Source organism: Molothrus ater, chromosome 8 (assembly GCF_012460135.2).
Source record: "Molothrus ater isolate BHLD 08-10-18 breed brown headed cowbird chromosome 8, BPBGC_Mater_1.1, whole genome shotgun sequence".
NCBI lineage: Eukaryota > Metazoa > Chordata > Aves > Passeriformes > Icteridae > Molothrus > Molothrus ater.
The window spans coordinates 9,503,049-9,520,282 of record NC_050485.2 but is presented as its reverse complement, the minus strand read 5'-3'; the positions used below and the strand labels follow the sequence as shown (position 1 = coordinate 9,520,282).

Genomic DNA, 17,234 nt, shown 5'->3' with positions numbered 1-17,234 from the left:
AGCAAATTGTGTTGTTCTAACTGGGGGACAGCAAAGTACTTGTCTCTGTGTGTAGCAAGTGACAGAAGTGATCTGGAGAAGAGTCAGCATCTCTCAAGCCAGAGCAGCGAGTTGGCTCCTACTTAGACGTGGCCACACGGCCTGAAGTTAGTATTCTTATAAAAATATGGGAATTACTACCTTCATAGGCGGGGTTACAGCCTCGCACCACTGCGGGTGCCCGGGATGTCCCTTGGGTAGGGCACCATCCGCTCTCCACGGCGTTTGTATGAGAGCACGCACAGCTGCCGCAGTCTGCGCCGCCCGGCTCTGTCTTCGCACGCCCCGCTGGCCGGGGCCTTCCTGCAGCCGCCGTCCCGGCCCCGCCGTCCCCATCCCGCTGTCCCCATCCCACTGTCCCCATCCCGCCTTGTCCATCCCCCGTGCCCATCCCCCGTGCCCATCCCGCCGTGCCCATCCTGCTGTCCCGGCCCCGCCGTGCCCATTCCCCGTGCCCATCCCTCCGTGCCCATCCCGCCGTCCCTATCCCGCCGTGCCCATCCCGCCGTGCCCATCCCGCCGTCCCTATCCCGCCGTGCCCATCCCGCCGTGCCCATCCCGCCGTCCCTATCCCGCCGTGTCCATCCCCCGTGCCCATCCCCCGTGCCCATCCCGCCGTGCCCATCCTGCTGTCCCGGCCCCGCCGTGCCCATTCCCCGTGCCCATCCCGCCGTGCCCACCCCGCTGTCCCTATCCCGCCGTGCCCATCCCGCCGTGCCGGCCCCGCCGCCGCGGGGCACGGGCGCCCCCAGCGGAGGCGGCAGCGTGGCGGCGGCGGGAGATGCTCTCAGCAGATGCTCTCAGGCGGCTGCGGTTGGCGGGCACGTTTTAATGATCCAGAGCTTTGGAGCGGCTCAGGGAGGATCACTGTCAGCGCTCCCACTCAACACAATTATAACTGTTACTCTTCTTAGGTAAGACTTAGTACTGCCGCGTTTGCTTGTGCTTTGTTTGCCAGATTATCTCTGGCTGTGCTATTTCAGTCGAGCTTGTGCTTTGTTGGAGGAAAATGGTTATGGGGTGTAGTATGCTTTTGCAGGTTCTTCTTAAACACTTTTCCCGCTGTTTCCATGCCTTCCACGACTTCCTGTGGACGTGACATGAAATAATTGCTTTTATTTGGTTTTGATTAGTTTTGGTTTTGGTTGTTGGGGTGTTTTGGGTTTTGTTTTTGTTTTGTTTGTTTATGTTTTGTTCGCGAAGTAACTGTCTTTGTTGTGGCAAGGCGTTCTCATAAGGAGAGCGTTCTGGCCATTCTGCTGCTGTAGAGGTTGCTAGCATTACCTGAAGTCTAGATAGATCAGGAAAATGCAGGATTATAAATGTCAGTGAGGAGTCACAGACTTGTCTGGCAGGATCATAGTTAGAAGTGACAAGTTGTATACTTAAATGGCTGAGTAACTACTGTTTGTCCTATGCTTACCTTTTTATAAGTACTGGGGTGGAAGGGGGACAAAGGTTATTCTATAAATAAAACCACTTCCCTGTGATTTACGTGCTCAAGGAATGGCCTGAGCATTGGCTGCGAGCGACAGCGTCTCCTTTTCCGAGGCTGCTCCCCCATCTAGCGGCAGGTCTGTGCCTTGGCTGCCGGTACAGGGATGGAGATGCTGCTCGCCGTAGGCACCCAGCTTATTCATGGATTTGATCAGCAGCAAGTGCGGCAACCATCAAAGTTGGAGTCTATCTAGACCAATCAATAAAAGACGTACTTAATTTTTCTGCAGATGTTCATAAAACTTGTAATAGAGAAAAATGGGATTTAAATCAGGGAAACCACCTTGTCTGCTGTGAGCTTTGTAGGTGTGAGATTATTTCATGTAAAATGAGAGATGAGGCTGGCCAAACACTTAGTACTAAATCTGGAGATAAGAATTCAGTCACTCTTGTAGATCGTTCGGTATTAAAGGTGTGCTTGTCAGTGCTATATTTACATTCTCCCTTTAAAATATTCTTTTTCTAATAGCTCACAAGTCTCCAAATGGATATGATTACCTGTATCCTTGAGCTGAAGACTTTTACATTTCTTTTCTGTAAAGCTTAATGTATAATCTCTGTCTTGATGTATCTTTGTTTCCATTCCAAGATTCTGTTAATAAAAATACAACACTAAAAGCTCTGTTTGGCAGTGGGTTTGTAATCAATAAAAATTAGCCATTGGCTCCTGTGCAGTGATACCAATAACATGGTTGGGTTACTGGTAACCTTTTATGAGAGAAAGCTCCTACAGAAATGCTCTTTGCCATTGGAGACTGTAATGTTAATGGTAGTGCTCAGGCAAGTTTAACAGATACCAGACAAAGCAAACCCAATAATTAAATAGCATCTAATCTTGATTGTCCCTATAGAAACTAGAATATACCAGCAGATATAGCTCTTTTCTCATTCAGGTTTAATGCAGGAGCTCAGATGCTGGAGATTTATGGGATTCTTTGGGATTAAGTCAGTAAAATACATTACATATATATAAAAACTTCAGCCCTTGACATAAGAGAGTTCTTTAAACATTGCTTTCTCCTGGCATTTTCAATATATTAATAATGCATCTTTTTATTATTATTGCAGGTTTGTTGATATAAAAGACTGCTGACATAGATCACAGTCAGGTGACAAACTTTGTTTTTAAGCTATGCAGTTCAAAGCACTCATAAATTTGGGAGGTTGAAATCCCTTGTTTCCTTATCTTCTTCTACCCCTTATCATCTCATGTGTTTGACAGCCATGTTGCCTCTGAACATTTTTCCTGGCCATATAATTTTTTCTGTGCTTAAGGAGGACATATGTGTATTTTATGTCTAGAATAGGATTGTAAAAATAACAACTGATCCAAATTTTTAAGAGTAAAGCTTGTGGCTGGTATAATTTTCCCTGTGAATGTTTTAAAATCCCTTTAATTTAGTTATAAGGCTGAGTCAAGTTGACCATCAGAAAACATTTCTGTAACCTGGTTTCAGCTACAGAATGTTAAAAAATTCTGATTTGTCTCTCCAGGTAATAAACACAAGATCTCTTGATGTTGTGTGTATTAAAACATTGTAAATAGAGGATACAGTTATTGTAAGACAGAGTGATCTTAGAGGGCAAAAGATTTAATATGTAAGATAAACCTAATTGCAGTTATTTTAGATGGAACTCAGTTGTTCTGGAAAAATATTTCTAATTTATCTGTGCATGTCTAATTTGAAATTAAATTAGCAATTGCTTGTTCTTTAAGAGAATGTGATGTCTTTAGTCAAATACACTGCTCCCAAATACAAGATGTCTAAGGAAAATAATTTCTGAGATAAATCAATTCAGTTTGAATGGCAGCAGCTACTTAAACTCCTTTGCTGTCCTGTAGTGTTAGCTCAGGTATGGTCTAGCAAGTTCTAGAGCAAAATTTGACTGAGATGGTCACAGGCAACTGTTTAAGGCAATCCTTCATGTGGCTGGGGCTGCTCTTAACACAGCACGTAAGCATGTTTAAAAATAAAAATATTATCCAACCACACAAATTTGCAATGTGTCAGACTTTGCAGGTGCATTTGAAGATGAAGGAGTTGGAACGTTAGTGAAGACTTTTTTATCATGGGTGCTAGCATGCTGTAGTAATGCCAAGTACATGCTGTGATCTTCATGGAACAGCTGCAATTTCAACAGCTGTAGTGATGTTCTGGTTTATCTCACTTGGGCATGCTTTCTTTTAACTTAGGCTAAAGTTTTGTGCCACAAGGCAAGAAAATTTAGGGAAGAATTTGTGGTAAGTAATTCTTAACTACTACTGCTGATGTTATGAATTTACTGCACTTGGAACATCCCAGCAGTGACTAGCAGAGTTCATTGGTTCAATTCTAATAAATGTGAAGCTGCTTGTGGATGTGTAAATGTGTCCATCTGGTTTTCTGGAATTATACTGTCACCAAACAGGTACCAAGTCCCAAAATGCACAAGTCTGTGACTAGCAAAGTCTCATGGTTGCCTGTAATTTTCATCTTCGTCCATGATTGCCTCTTACAATAATATTGAGCTTTGGGAGATTTTATCATACACCCAGAGGCCTCTAGCTCAAAGCATACTGAGGTAATTCATGTGTATGATGCCAAGTCACAGCATTACTTACAAACCACTTTTCAGTTACTCAGTAGAAAAAATAACATTTCCACTATCCAATGGGGGATAATAATTTTACTCTCTTGCCAGTTGCACATGTTATTCATTGGCATTATTTTGTCCAGTGGGACATGGAAACAATTTGATTCTAGTCCTTTCTAGAATATTATTTTGTTAAGAGTCACTGAAAGGTTTGCTCAAAACTCTTTATAGTTATTAGTCTAGCATTAAGAGGTTTGCCTTTAACTGGTAATTCAGAAATCCAGACTTTTTTCTTTCGTAGACCCATTTCTTAAAGCCGCTTTTTTAAAGATGGGTAAATTGTGTAATATGATTTCTAAATCTGCCTGCAATGTCTTTATTTTCATGTAGTCATCTCAGTCACTGAGCATGTTCTTTGATTTCATAATAAAGCAGGGAACCGGAGGTTAGATGATTTCTCAAAATACCTTTCAGTTGCATTGCAAGAATCCAAACCAACTATTTTATTTCTGTTTAAATTTTTCTTAAAAATTCCAGTGACTGAGGCTCAGCACCACTCAATTCCATTTATTTCATGCTTCACTACTCTTACTAGTAGAGTAATTTCATAATAATTCAGTTCAGTTTCCCTCCCTGCAAACAAGATTATTGTTTTTCACCCCAACTCCAGAAGATGCAGAGAACAGTTTATTCCCTTCTCTGCTTCAGCCTTTTCTCTTTTGAAGAAAGTGTCCCTCGTAGATTTTGCTTCTCTGGAATGTTTTCAGTCTTTTCTCCTTGTCATGTTCTTGACCACTGATTACTGTTGTCTTCTCATCAAGAAGAATGACACTCAAAACGAAACACAGTGCAGTGTTTGCCTTGTCCTGATGTTTACAAACTGTGCTCTTAGGTACGTGTCAGTATGTTTACAGTTTCTTACTCAACACTGTTGACTTAAATCCAGCCTGTGATCTGCAATGCTTTCTGGATCTGTTTTAATACCAGTCATCACTCATCTCCTTCTGTGCATTTGGTTATTCCTCTTTGTCTTCATTATCTTGTTCATTTTCGATGACTCTGGATTGCTGCATTCACTCTGGATTCTGTTTGGATGCTGGTATTCTCACAGCCCTTTCCAGCTTCAAAGATCATTAGTGTATCCTACCAGGCAGATGCTGCCTAAATCCCAATGAATCAACTTGTTGGCTGTAGCTATGGAGCTGCACACAGGAGCTGAGCATACTGCTCATGTGGGTCTGCATCTCATTTTGCTGTTCATTCAGTACATAGCCCTTGTGCCTTCAAATGCACAAGTTTCCATTTCTCATAGTTCCATTTCATTCACTTGCCAAAAGGTTAAACAGCACAGCCCACATTCTGTTCAGATTGCCCACTTCTATGAGATGTGATGGATTTGGAAGGGTTATTCCAGACCAAGTTTGAACCCAGATTTTTTCTTCAATGAATATGTAGTGTTTCAAATATGTCACTTTTTTAACTTCAGCTTAAGATGGAGATATCTGAAACCTGAAATTACAAGACTGATGGATGCTTGTTGATTCTCTTTTTATGGATTTGATTCTCTTTTTATGGATGAATTCTGTGCTTGTTAGGCCTAAAACAAGAGCTGTGGTTAGGTGTCAGAAGTGAGCCAAAGGCTTAGTGACCAAATAATTATGTTGGGTTTTTAGTTCAGGTTTCAATATGCACAAGCAAAATACTCTCATGCATACAATTCGACGTGGAAGTGGTATAACAAATGGATGATGATGTGTTACATTTCCTCATCCCTTAGTTTTTTTTATAACAGATTTTATTTTTAAGTGCTTTGAGTCACATTTTAGTTTCACTTCCATGAAGAAAGCTTCAGCTATATAAGGTCAAGTGGTCTGTTCGTTCAGGATGCATCACTTCCTCCTAAGAGCTGACAGGTTAAACAAGCTTCCTCTGTGCTCTGGATACATTGGATACTGCTTTTTCCTCTTTATTTGATGTCTTTCTTCTGTGGGAGGATTGAAGATAAGTAGGAACTTGAGATCATGTTAGTCATGCTTCTAAGGCTTCCAAGAGTATGATCTCTTCACTTGGGCTGATGCCCACCTCTGAGCTGCTTCTAAATACTTGTTGGACTCCTATTCTGTTCCTCTCTAGTGACAGCAAGTACCTGAAGTCAATGAACCATATTAACTACGAGTAGCTTTATGATACCAAATTTTGTCTTGCATGTATGTTTGTACCCAGCAGATATCTAATATCTTCCAAAACCATCCTTTCTCTGGTCATGCTCCTGTCATTCTGCAGGGGTTTTTGCCAGCCTCTATGCAGAGTTCTCTGGGCTGTTTCCATCTTCACCAGCACCTCAACCTGGATCAACACCTGCTCACTCTCTGTAACATGGAAAGAGAGTCTTTCCTGTGGATTCTGTTGCAGGAAGAGGATGTTTTGCCAAACTGTGCTCTCATCTTTGCCCTTCATTTTTCCAGGCTCTGATAACTAGCCAGGCAGCTGATAGTGTAGCTGTGGGGCCAAAGAACATTGAAGGAGATTACATAAAATGGTATAGCAGCCAGAGCAGATGTGTATGTATAGTGTATGTTTGTCTAAAAATTTAAATTTTGTTGGAATAACTTATCCAATATAAACTAAACAAATAAGATGCACACCCAAACAGCATCTAAATGCTCTCTGCTTTCAAGATCCTGTCTTTATTTATAGTTCACCTAGAGTTCCCTAGTCTTCAGACTGAAGGACACCTAAATGCAAGTTTGATTTTTCACTCCTTTTTCATTCTTACTTATATACATAATCATGGAAAGAAGTTGAAATTTAAATTATATCTCTGCATAGAAAAAGCCTAGAGAAATTGATGATAAATGTGCTGTTCATCGCAATGAAAATCATATGCAATGGCCATGAAGGTATTTATATTTCTCCACCCAGTTGAAGATTCACTGATTTAAGTATTTTGCTAAGTATTAAAGTGGAATAGTAAAGGAAAAAATGTGTAGCATGCCAAAAGACATGCTTAAAACCTAGAATATTTTTGTCTAAAACTGTATTACCATTGCTTACTTTGGGCATGAAGCATTCTCTGCCAGCACTGATCAAGCGGCCCTGGTAGCTGCTGTCAAAAGAAGCAGTGAAGAGGAACTTTTCTCCAGTCTCCTGTCTCACAGAGATCTCTAACTCCAGAAACAATGCAATTGTAACCAGCTCCCTGCACAAACTTGAATCAGGAGTCCACAAACTTGCCCCAAATAGCTTTACCACAAGCAGTGGTAAACTCCACTAATAAACTTAGTTGCAGATCCTAACCACAAATTGTATTGCCTAACAGATTGCAATCCAGCAGTGCCAGTAATCATTTCATGTTTCAGCAGTGCTTGGTGTCCCTGTCCACCACTGGGCTGTCAGGGCATTAGTCCCAGTACAGTCACACAGTTGTCAACTCTCACTCCTGACAGCTCAGAGCCAGGCACAGCTGTGGGAAAGGGGAAGTATTGTCCCACCCCTTTTAGAGGGAGGGGACTGAAGTCTAAGGACACATGACGACAAGAACAGCACTGCAAAGAGTGGAGATGCTACTGAGTTCAGTCTTGAGTCTTAAGGACCAGACTTCATCAAGGTTCTTCTTCCTATCATTCCATCACCAATGTGCAAGGTTCATGTACCCAGACTACATGAAGCTACAGCTGGAGTAGCCTTTTCACAGACAGCCTATGTGCATTTTGGAAAAAGATAATTTAGCTTATGCATATCAAATTCTTCACTAATATTTATGCTTTACTAAGGAAGATTACAGTGAGATTAGAACTTAATAATGACAATTCTCTTTTGAGTCACCCTTCTATTTTCCAGAGAGGAGAAACACACATAAGAAGAAAGTTTTTTTAATGATAGTTAACATCCATAATACAAACAATAAGTTAAACACAGTAAAAATAATTTAAATAAAGTTTGAGGTTCCAGCCCTCATGCAAATAATCCAAATCTACAAAACAAAGACAAGTTTAAAAATAAACCCAGAATAAGTCTCTGAGAAAAAAAAAATCACTTCCATATAATATCAGTTAAATGAATGGAAATAAATTTCTGACTTTTGATGCCTGCAGCATTTGACAAATGCCAAGTCCTTAAATCTTCTCCAGGGTGTATAGATAGATGTAGAAGTTGCATAATCAGACTTTCCAGGGGACACCTTCACACATGACCTGGAAGCAAGTTTCCAACTCGACACGTTGCAGCACAATTCTTAAGTTAAATACATTACCAGTTTGTAATGCTACTACTTTTTTTCCCCCCAACTTTTTGATGCCAAGTCGGATCACTCTCTCAGTAGGGGTCTTAACAAGCTAGGTTTGTGGGACTTGAGACTTAGTATTATTCAGTACAATCAGGGGAGATTTTAGACTCAGGTCATGTATAAAATGAATACTTGAGTAAGTTAGTTGAAACTGTATCAATATTTCCAGAACAAATGCTGGTTCATAAATTGAGTAGACAGCTAACTTGCTATGCATAGTATCATGCATGGGAATAGTCATTTAAATGTTAAATATTTTAGCTTCCCACTGAGTGGTTTCCAAGTAACTCAGAGTAGTAAGATAAAATATCAACCCTCTCTCTACCTCGTGCCTCAGGAACACTCATCTGAGTGACTGACCACACAAGCATTCAAAATGAAAGCCTCTTATGACATTCAGGTCTTCACTGTCCTGGTGTCAGTATAGGCAAAATTTTGTTCATTTCAGTCCAGCTGTCTAAGCCAGATCACTTTGGTTCAGGAAGAAAACGACTCTTGGCAGCTAACCCATTCATGCTGGAGTCAATCCAGTTAAGGTATTGAGTAACTCTGGTGTAAACACCAGGCTTGTTTTCCTTTGCACAGCCATCTCCCCAGCTGACAATGCCATAAACCATCATCCTGCCATTGTGCTCACAGACCATGGGACCACCGGAATCTCCCTGACAACAGAAAGAGAACATATTAGGTCATTGCAGATGGAAGCTGTGATTGTTTTTCTAGAGTTAAGCAAGCTAGTGAGGACCTATGAGCTAAAGCTTTGATCTTTGAAAACATTGCTTAGATGGAACAGAAGGTTTCGCATCTGCTGTGACTTGAACAGTCTCTAAAGCTGAGATCTCTAGTTCCCCTTGTCAGGATACCAGGAGAATAGTTACCTTGGAAAATAACCTTCCATCCCCATCCCAAGTTTATAAACATATATATTAGACTAGTGATACAAGGTCAAGGCCAACATGCCCTATTCTTCATCACAGAATCACCTGTCTCCCTGTCCAAAGACACTCTTACACTTGAGGATGCTTGTTCTTTTCAGTGGCTCCTATGGTCACTCTGCCCATTAAGGTGCAGCGAAATAAATCTAGTTTTGAGGAACCTGGAGGCGCTCAGTGTCCCCTTAATCTACCCTTGCAAAGCTATAGTTAATGTGCAAACTGAGATTAGAACAGTTGCTATAGAGCTCTGATGGATATCTATCAGCTATTGTTTGAATAGATTGAAAATAAGGTCTTGAGGAAAAACAGTAGCTAAGATACTGCACTTGCACCTCCAAAGGAAGACCTGGAGGGGATAAAACCTAACTCTGGATTCCAACTTTATTCCAGATATTTGGCCACACGACAGGTCAACTCCACTTGACATAGTAATTTCTAGTTACATTAGAGACTCTAGTGACTAGTAGAGTTACAAGATGCTGCCAACTGATCCATATAGTAGTGTACATGTATTTGAAGTTATTTAGAAAATAAACCAAACCAATTTTACCTTGCAGGCATCAATCTGCCATGTGGGATCCCCAGCACAGACCATGTTGTCAGTAACTCTAATATTGTCATAGTATTCATATTTGCATTTTCTCTGTGATATTAAGTTCACAGTGGCTGACATCAGTCTTTGAGCATAGAAGATGTCATCTGCAAAAACAAAAAGTATTTCATTGTTCTTACTCTCCAAGAAACAAAAAGCAGCAAGAAACCCCCCATAAGACAATTACTGCACTAAAATTAGCATAACCATTCCAATTCTCCATTGAGGTTTTTACTTCCACCTTATACTTCCACCTTTGCTTTTACTGTTCATAAAAAGGTTTCAAAGAGAAAAACAAATGGTCCAAACACAAAATACAAAGTTTAGTTTTTAGAAGGAAAGAGTTTAATAATTTTTGATGGACATTCTGCACAAACACAATCCCTTGCTAATCCTCCTACACAACTTAATTTTTCTTCTCCTCCTCATCACATCAGGAACAATAAAAATTGTGGTTTATATTTTGCCTTACTTTGTATGGTTGATATGAGAGAGAAGCATCAGATAGGAAATGCCATAGACAACTAGAGAAGATGATAGCAAAGGTCATTCAAGAGATGCACATGGAATACATACAATGGAAAGGAATCCTTTTTTAACACTTCACAGATCATGGAGTAAAAATCACCTCATTCCCACCATTGTGGAAGACCAACTTCGGAAAGAGAAGTCATTTACTTACAAAAATCTTGTTTTCCATAGCCAGCTATTTCACAGTGTGTATTTTCCTTTAAGGAGAGGTCCCTCTCTGGCAAGCAGACTGTTCTGACATACTTGGATTCTACTGCACACTGTCCAGAAGTTGTTCTTATCCTTATCAAAGCTATGAAACCAAGTCAGAAAAGATACAGTTAGATTTGTAAAGTTTTCCCATCAAGTTCTGACAATAGCAGTACTTGGTACCGTTAATGGGAATAGCTGCAATTATATTTAGTTCTGGTTCCAGACGGCTCCCCTCATTGCTTTTGGAATGAGTCATTACTTAATAACAACAACATTAGTTTCCCAACACTAAAATTGACAAGTGTTCCAGCTTGCTTCCTCAAAGGATAGGGGCTGATACTCTTGCAGAAGACTCTTTTGCCTGAGCTATCTTTAGATGTTTTAAAAGATCAACTTCCTGACTGGCTGTAGAGGGCAGTACCCACTATCCTGAATGGCTTACAAAGATATTCTTGGATTTTCTTTACTTCAGCAGCAGCAGGAATCTGGAAGGGGTGGTAGAGAGTTCTAAATGTCAAGAGCAAGAGTGAGAAGTCTGGTCTCTTCAAGTCACAAAAACCCATCTCTGACATAGTTGCTTTAGGAACAGGCTTGTGAAACCCAGACTTTTATGAATGTCTGAATTAATTCAGGATAATCTTCAGCTAATAAGGTGGCTGATATGGCATTCCCATGCTATATGATGAAACCTACTGCGCATGCATTTTTTCATCTTTTACTATACATACAGTCTGATCTTTAGACACATAATAAAATGGCAGAAATGCAATGCTGCCACCAGTGCTTATGGAAAAGCCATGTCTTCCACAGGTCCAGAAACTGCTTTTCAGGTAATGCACCAGATATGCACCACAACCAAAACTTAACAAGTGCAAAACCTGTCAGCACAGGCTTAGTTTTCAGACTGTTCCTGCTCCCCTTCTTCCCATCTCTGGTTCTACTTCTTTTGAATGTATGCCACAATTATGCAGCCTTCACCTATCCCAGTGTTTTAAAGACTTATATTAAGACAACACTTACCAATATCATTCTCATTGCCACCTGTTTCATCTGTAAAGTCAGGGTGAGAGATTATCTCATCAACCATGAATACTTGTTCTTTATCATCAGTAACATTCAGTATGGACTTTCCAAGGAAAACTTTGTAAACAGATTTGTTTATTGGTCTTCTTGACCTGAGTGAGAGTAGAGAGACTGATGAGGACTACTGATTTCTGAAAGTAAGGTCTACAGCTGAGATCCAGTCCAGGTCTCTTTCACATTTATTTTAATGCTGATAAGAAAAAGTAAACTTTAGTTTGCTTTGAAAGTTGATCCAATATTCTGAAGAAAAGCATCCTAATTTTCCATTTGAGGGGATTAAATAGGTACTCAGACATTCTGAAACATGCCTAACTAGTTGCTACTAATGAAAGGCGTTGGCCTTAAGAATCCCCTGCAGGATGCCAAAAGGATCAGCTTTCCATAGAAAAGTCAACAAAAAGCAGCCATAGATGTATTACACAGCTCATCATCAGTACAACTATTACATTTAGGGAAGGGCTGAGGTAAAAATGAAATCCTGGCACCAATATACACTGAATTGTTAAAATTGCATCCCACCCAGCCATCCACATCTTGCTAGTTCATTCTGCTAGATGTGGGCTCCCAGAGGCTTAATGTTTCTTTTGCTGCTCTTGTTTTGTTCAATCAAAGGAACATTCTTACTCTGGTGCATTCCAAAGGGTTGCTCAGGGAGCATCACACCAAGAAATCAGTTGAAGAAAGTGTCAACTAAGAAGGCCATGGAACTGGAAACTTACGGAGTGTGGAAACAGTGTGCTGCTGTGAGCACCCAGCAAGGGTCGATGAGGCTGCCACCACACAGGAAGTGCTCCATGCCCCTTATGGTTTGGAAGATGCCTGCTATCCAAGGCTGAGACTCAACCTCTGCCTGCTTTCCACCAACAATCTTGAACATCTTACTGATGCTCCTTTGACCACATGTAGGCCCTGTGAAAAGAAAAATTTCATTCAGATGTTCTTACAAATAAACTCCAAACTTGTGCTATTAAAAATAAAATTAAAAAAAACAAACAAAACCCCAATTGTGTTGAAACTAATATTACTTACCACACTTCTCTATGTTGCAAAGTGTTTCTCGAATGGCAGATCCCTTTTTGGTGTAACACCAGGGTCCGCTCCTTCCATTTGGGTTTCTGAAAGATAAAAAGAGTGTTCTTTTCATAAAGACAGTCATAGTATTTTAAAACTTCCAAGTGTTTTGGAAAAAACAAAAATATTTTGTTGTAATATATGCCAAGGGAAATAATGCTTCAGAAACTCACATTCCAAATATTTTTAGTCAATAATTCAGCTCTGTAATGTTATTTTTTAAAAGCATGTTTCTCAGTGAAGTATCTCTGGGGCTGTGATAATCAAAGTTTTCACAAGATGAGTGCTGCTTTTCTTACCTGCAGTAGCTGTGTTTGCCCAGCCCAAGCTGCAAAGCATTCTCTGAGTAAGCGTGGTAACGACCCCTCCTGATTAGTGAGGGCAAGTTCCATGGCAGACATTTGTCTTCTGTTGCCATCCCTCTGTAGCTCTCCCCATTTTCAGTATAGCATGTGCTGTCAGTGTCTGAGAAAATAAATATTTTATTAGCAGCATGCTCTTGCTTACAATTGTTCTGTGACAGACATGGACAAATCCTTCAAATGAGGAAAAAAGTTCTTGCATTACACTCAAAATCAGATGCAAAATCCAGACTGATTAGATACTGTTATTAAATTTGCTCTGTATGGACTTTGAGCATCAAGTATCTTACACTTTAAAGCATGCATATTAATTCGTTAACAGTTTAAGTGAATTTATTAAGTCTAATAAGTTCTTCTGCTTCTGACCACCAACAAATTAGTTCATTTTTTCCACCCCAATCTAAAAGTAAGGTTGAGGTAAGCAACCTTAATGAGGAGGCAGGGACAAAGAAATTAGAGATCCTGATTTTCTTACACCAGCATTTTCTTACTTCTCCTCGTTTAGTCTGCTAGTACAAACTGCTAAATGCTATCCAGTCATATCTCTGGATAATGCTTTCATCACTTGGCATTTCATATGAATTCTTTGACTATCTTTTAGACCTTTCCAATCAATTTAGTTAGCATTGAGGAAGACAGAAACTCTACCTAGTTCACAGTGAAGCCCAGTGTATCCATCTGGACATATGCAACGACCAATTCCACTGAAGAGGTAATAGGTAATGCATGTTCCTCCATTCAAACAAGGGCATTCTGTAAGTCAAAGACATCACTGATTATAGGCAAAACATTTGAATGTGGAGATGAAATGTAATTGAAAATTAGGTTTTAGGTGTTTCGGTCTCATTAAGGGTCTTTCTTCTTGTACAAGTACAGGATAATAAGTTGTTTTTAGGTTCAAATAGAACAGGTAGATGCTTACCCTTGTGTTCTGATCTGCGTTTATATTGCTTGTAGTATTTCCAGCTATAAATCTACAGGAAAAGAAAAAAAAGGATTTTTAAGAAGGCAGTTCCTTTTATGTGGTTTGATCATCTTTTCCCTACTGCACACCTTCAACTGTTTAGTTTTTTGCATGTAGCTACCTGCTGAACCTACTCTGTGGAATCTGGATATGAACGAGAAGTGCAGCTCTAATTAAGCTAAGCAGAATGGGGAATAAAAACTAATCCCATGTCATGCAAACAAAAACCACCGAAAAAAACCCCAAAAATGCCAGGATCAGAAAAGCCCCACTGAGCTGTGCCACTGCATCAGGTCAACATTGCAATTATTCATGCTGTAGGAACATAAGCAGCTCTTAATGGTCATTGTCCCTAAAACGGGAAGGAAACTTCACCCTCTCCACCAAGCAGTGCAGCAAAGATGCAACATTCATCAATTGCCCCTATCATTTTGCTGACCTTGGTGCTTCACATTTGTGCCAGAAAACGAAAGCCAGAAAATTTATTCAACAAAAGATTCTTGTTCTGTCCTTCAGGGTTTTTCCTGCTTTGCAGGCTGGGTCTGCCTTTCTCCATTAAATAAGATTAGGTTTTGATATACTTAAAACTTACAGACTCTAGTCCCGTGACAAGGGCACCCAACGTTACTGTGAGGAAGATGAGTAACTTCATGTTGTTAGTTAACTTCTCCCTTTTTCTTCTTCTTCTATCTGTATTATTTAATTCTGAAAATAAAAGAGGAATTTAGTGTCATGCTGTAGCCTGCAGTGCCAGTTTTCTTGCTTCTGTTGTCTTCAGTTACAACACAACAACACAACTGATGAAGAAGCTTTTACTTGCAGCAGGATATCTGCTTATTATTTCCATATATTAAATTAGAGGTTATACTTTGAAGCTTTTTTTGTACAGGCAGCAATAAAATGAGATTTTTTTTTTTTGAGAGTGTAATTGAAGCAGGGAAAGAGAAATTGGAAAAATCCATACTCCATTTTTGCAGTACAGACTAAGTTGGAAATTGGCAGACGTACTTAGCTGCTGCCCAACTGTTTTTACCTATTGAACTGACCATTGCTACCTTCAACGAAAGCACTGAGCATGCACCTTCAGGGTACGAAAGGGAAAGCTCCGTTTTTCAGTCCCTCTGTAGTTATCAGCTGCATTTTGTTGCTGCTCAGCACTTAGGTAAACCTGGCCACCTGACCAAGAGCCTCTGACCACTGCTACCTCTTAAAAGTCTGCTGGTGATGTTGCCTCACTTATTTTCAGTGTTAGAGGTTTACAACATAGTCTGTCTCAACTTCTTATATACAGCTGGATCTTGTAGCCAAGCAGGTATAGCAATCTTTCCAAAAGCAAATAATTATCATGTAATAACAATGAGGGCACAATAAAGTCCCATATGTCTTTTCCCTCTTTTTAAATTGCAAAAAAAGTCATGAGAGGTTTTTTTTTTAAGCTCTGACTCTTTTAGTGGTCTCTCACTTCTAGAAAACTATAAAACTTGATTTTTAAGAGATTCCATGGGAATCATAGCTATATTTATATTAGCAAAAAAAAAAGCAATGCAGTAGAAGAGGATGCACAACTGAGCTGTACACTGTACCTGCTTCAGGTTTCTATAGTGGACTAATTCCAGTTTGGTCCTGTAGATTGAATGCCTGCTGATGTGTGGATTGCACCTTCTAGTTTTACTTCATTTGGAAGAAATGGAGTGCAAGTACTTTATAGCTCATTATTGAACACTCCTAACACATGTTCACACACTCAGTGGTGTGGACCAAAACACAGGGTAAAGAGAAGATCACTAGATTCATTTGGAAAATAGACACAATGCAAATGAAAATGCTAATGCAGATGCAACCTTTGCTGGTAAGCAGGTGTCATAATGCAAGAAAGCAAATCATGCCTCAGATACTTGGCTGTGCATGCTTTTCAGATTCAGATGAAACGTTAGCAGATATACTTCCCTTAGACATTATTATGACATTTTTCGCATTTTTGGCAGAAATGAAAGTAATTTATTCTTTGCGACTATAACTAGTTTCTCAGGCCCAGCCTCCACACCATAAACGGCAGTACTGCTGATTCCCTTAAAAATTCTGCTATACTGTGGCAACTAGACCTGACCTTCCCCGCACCTGCGATACTGCACCGCAGTAGCATTTCTCTTTTTTAATTTCCATGCAATTTTAAGAGTAATCGTTTCATCCCGATCGATTTAGACGCGGCGCGGGTGCCTTTAGCTGCCGACTGGGTTCCAAAGGCACGGCACTTACCGGCGGCGGCGGCGGTGCCGGGCTGGCGGAGCTGCGGCGGCTGCCGGGGCGCTGCCCGCTGCGGGCTCTATAAAGGCCGGCCCGGGGCGGGGCCGCCGCCGCCGCTCCGCCCCGCGGCGCTCCAGCGAGCTGCGGCCGGAGCTGCGGCGTGACTCAAGGGGGGAATTTTCTATGCTGCTTTTTAGTTTCGAGGAAGGGAGTACGGTCAGGGCGAGTAAACGGCTTTGTATGGGGTAGGATTTCTGGAAGGGGCTCCTTGGCCTCCCTGCGGCAGTCAGCAATTCCTTAGGGACAGTTATAAAATCAAAAGAGAAATGTGAGTGCGAGCTATGAAAGGAATGACTAGAAACATGCCTGGAGACTTGACAGAATGATAACAATGATAACATGTATGTATGTATGCATTATCAATAAACATAAAATGACTGTGAAACATACCTGGAGATACATGCAAATGTGGTGTGTTATTCATATGGTACTACCCATAATGAGAGAAGCACAAGTGATTTTTTAACTAATAGAGGATTAAACTCTTTCAGGTGTGGATAAAACAGCCCGCTGGGAGGGAGTATTGGGTCAGAATGCACTTGAAGCACTGGGTGTGTTTTCAGAGAGCTGTCTTCAGCTGAAACACACAACATCGGGGTGAGCAGGGTGCAGTTCTCATGCCAGCTGGAATGTGTTAGGACTCGGGGCTTACAGCAGGTGCTAAACTCATCTCCTCCAAATTACTTATGCTCCCTTGGGCCTGAGCAATCATGAGAAAGTGGTCATGGTTTTCTTATAATTTCTGCCTCCCAAAGAAGTATTCAAAGCAGCTCATTTCATGAGAACGAGGATGGAAATTTGAAGT

At 40.7% G+C, this 17,234-nt stretch overlaps 1 protein-coding gene across 1 annotated transcript; it reads right to left on the bottom strand.

Moving 5' to 3' along the window:
* Positions 1 to 7,966: 7,966 nt before the first annotated feature.
* Positions 7,967 to 16,443, bottom strand: PLAU (plasminogen activator, urokinase). Its single transcript, XM_036385318.2, has 11 exons — positions 16,382 to 16,443; positions 14,718 to 14,830; positions 14,084 to 14,135; positions 13,810 to 13,914; positions 13,099 to 13,264; positions 12,758 to 12,843; positions 12,448 to 12,637; positions 11,666 to 11,820; positions 10,605 to 10,745; positions 9,881 to 10,029; positions 7,967 to 9,057 (listed from the first exon to the last, which is right to left on the bottom strand). Exons 2-11 carry the CDS (start codon positions 14,775 to 14,777, stop codon positions 8,863 to 8,865), a joined length of 1,299 nt encoding a protein of 432 aa, XP_036241211.1. The 5' UTR covers positions 14,778 to 14,830; positions 16,382 to 16,443; the 3' UTR covers positions 7,967 to 8,862.
* Between the last annotated feature and the right edge of the window lie 791 nt (positions 16,444 to 17,234).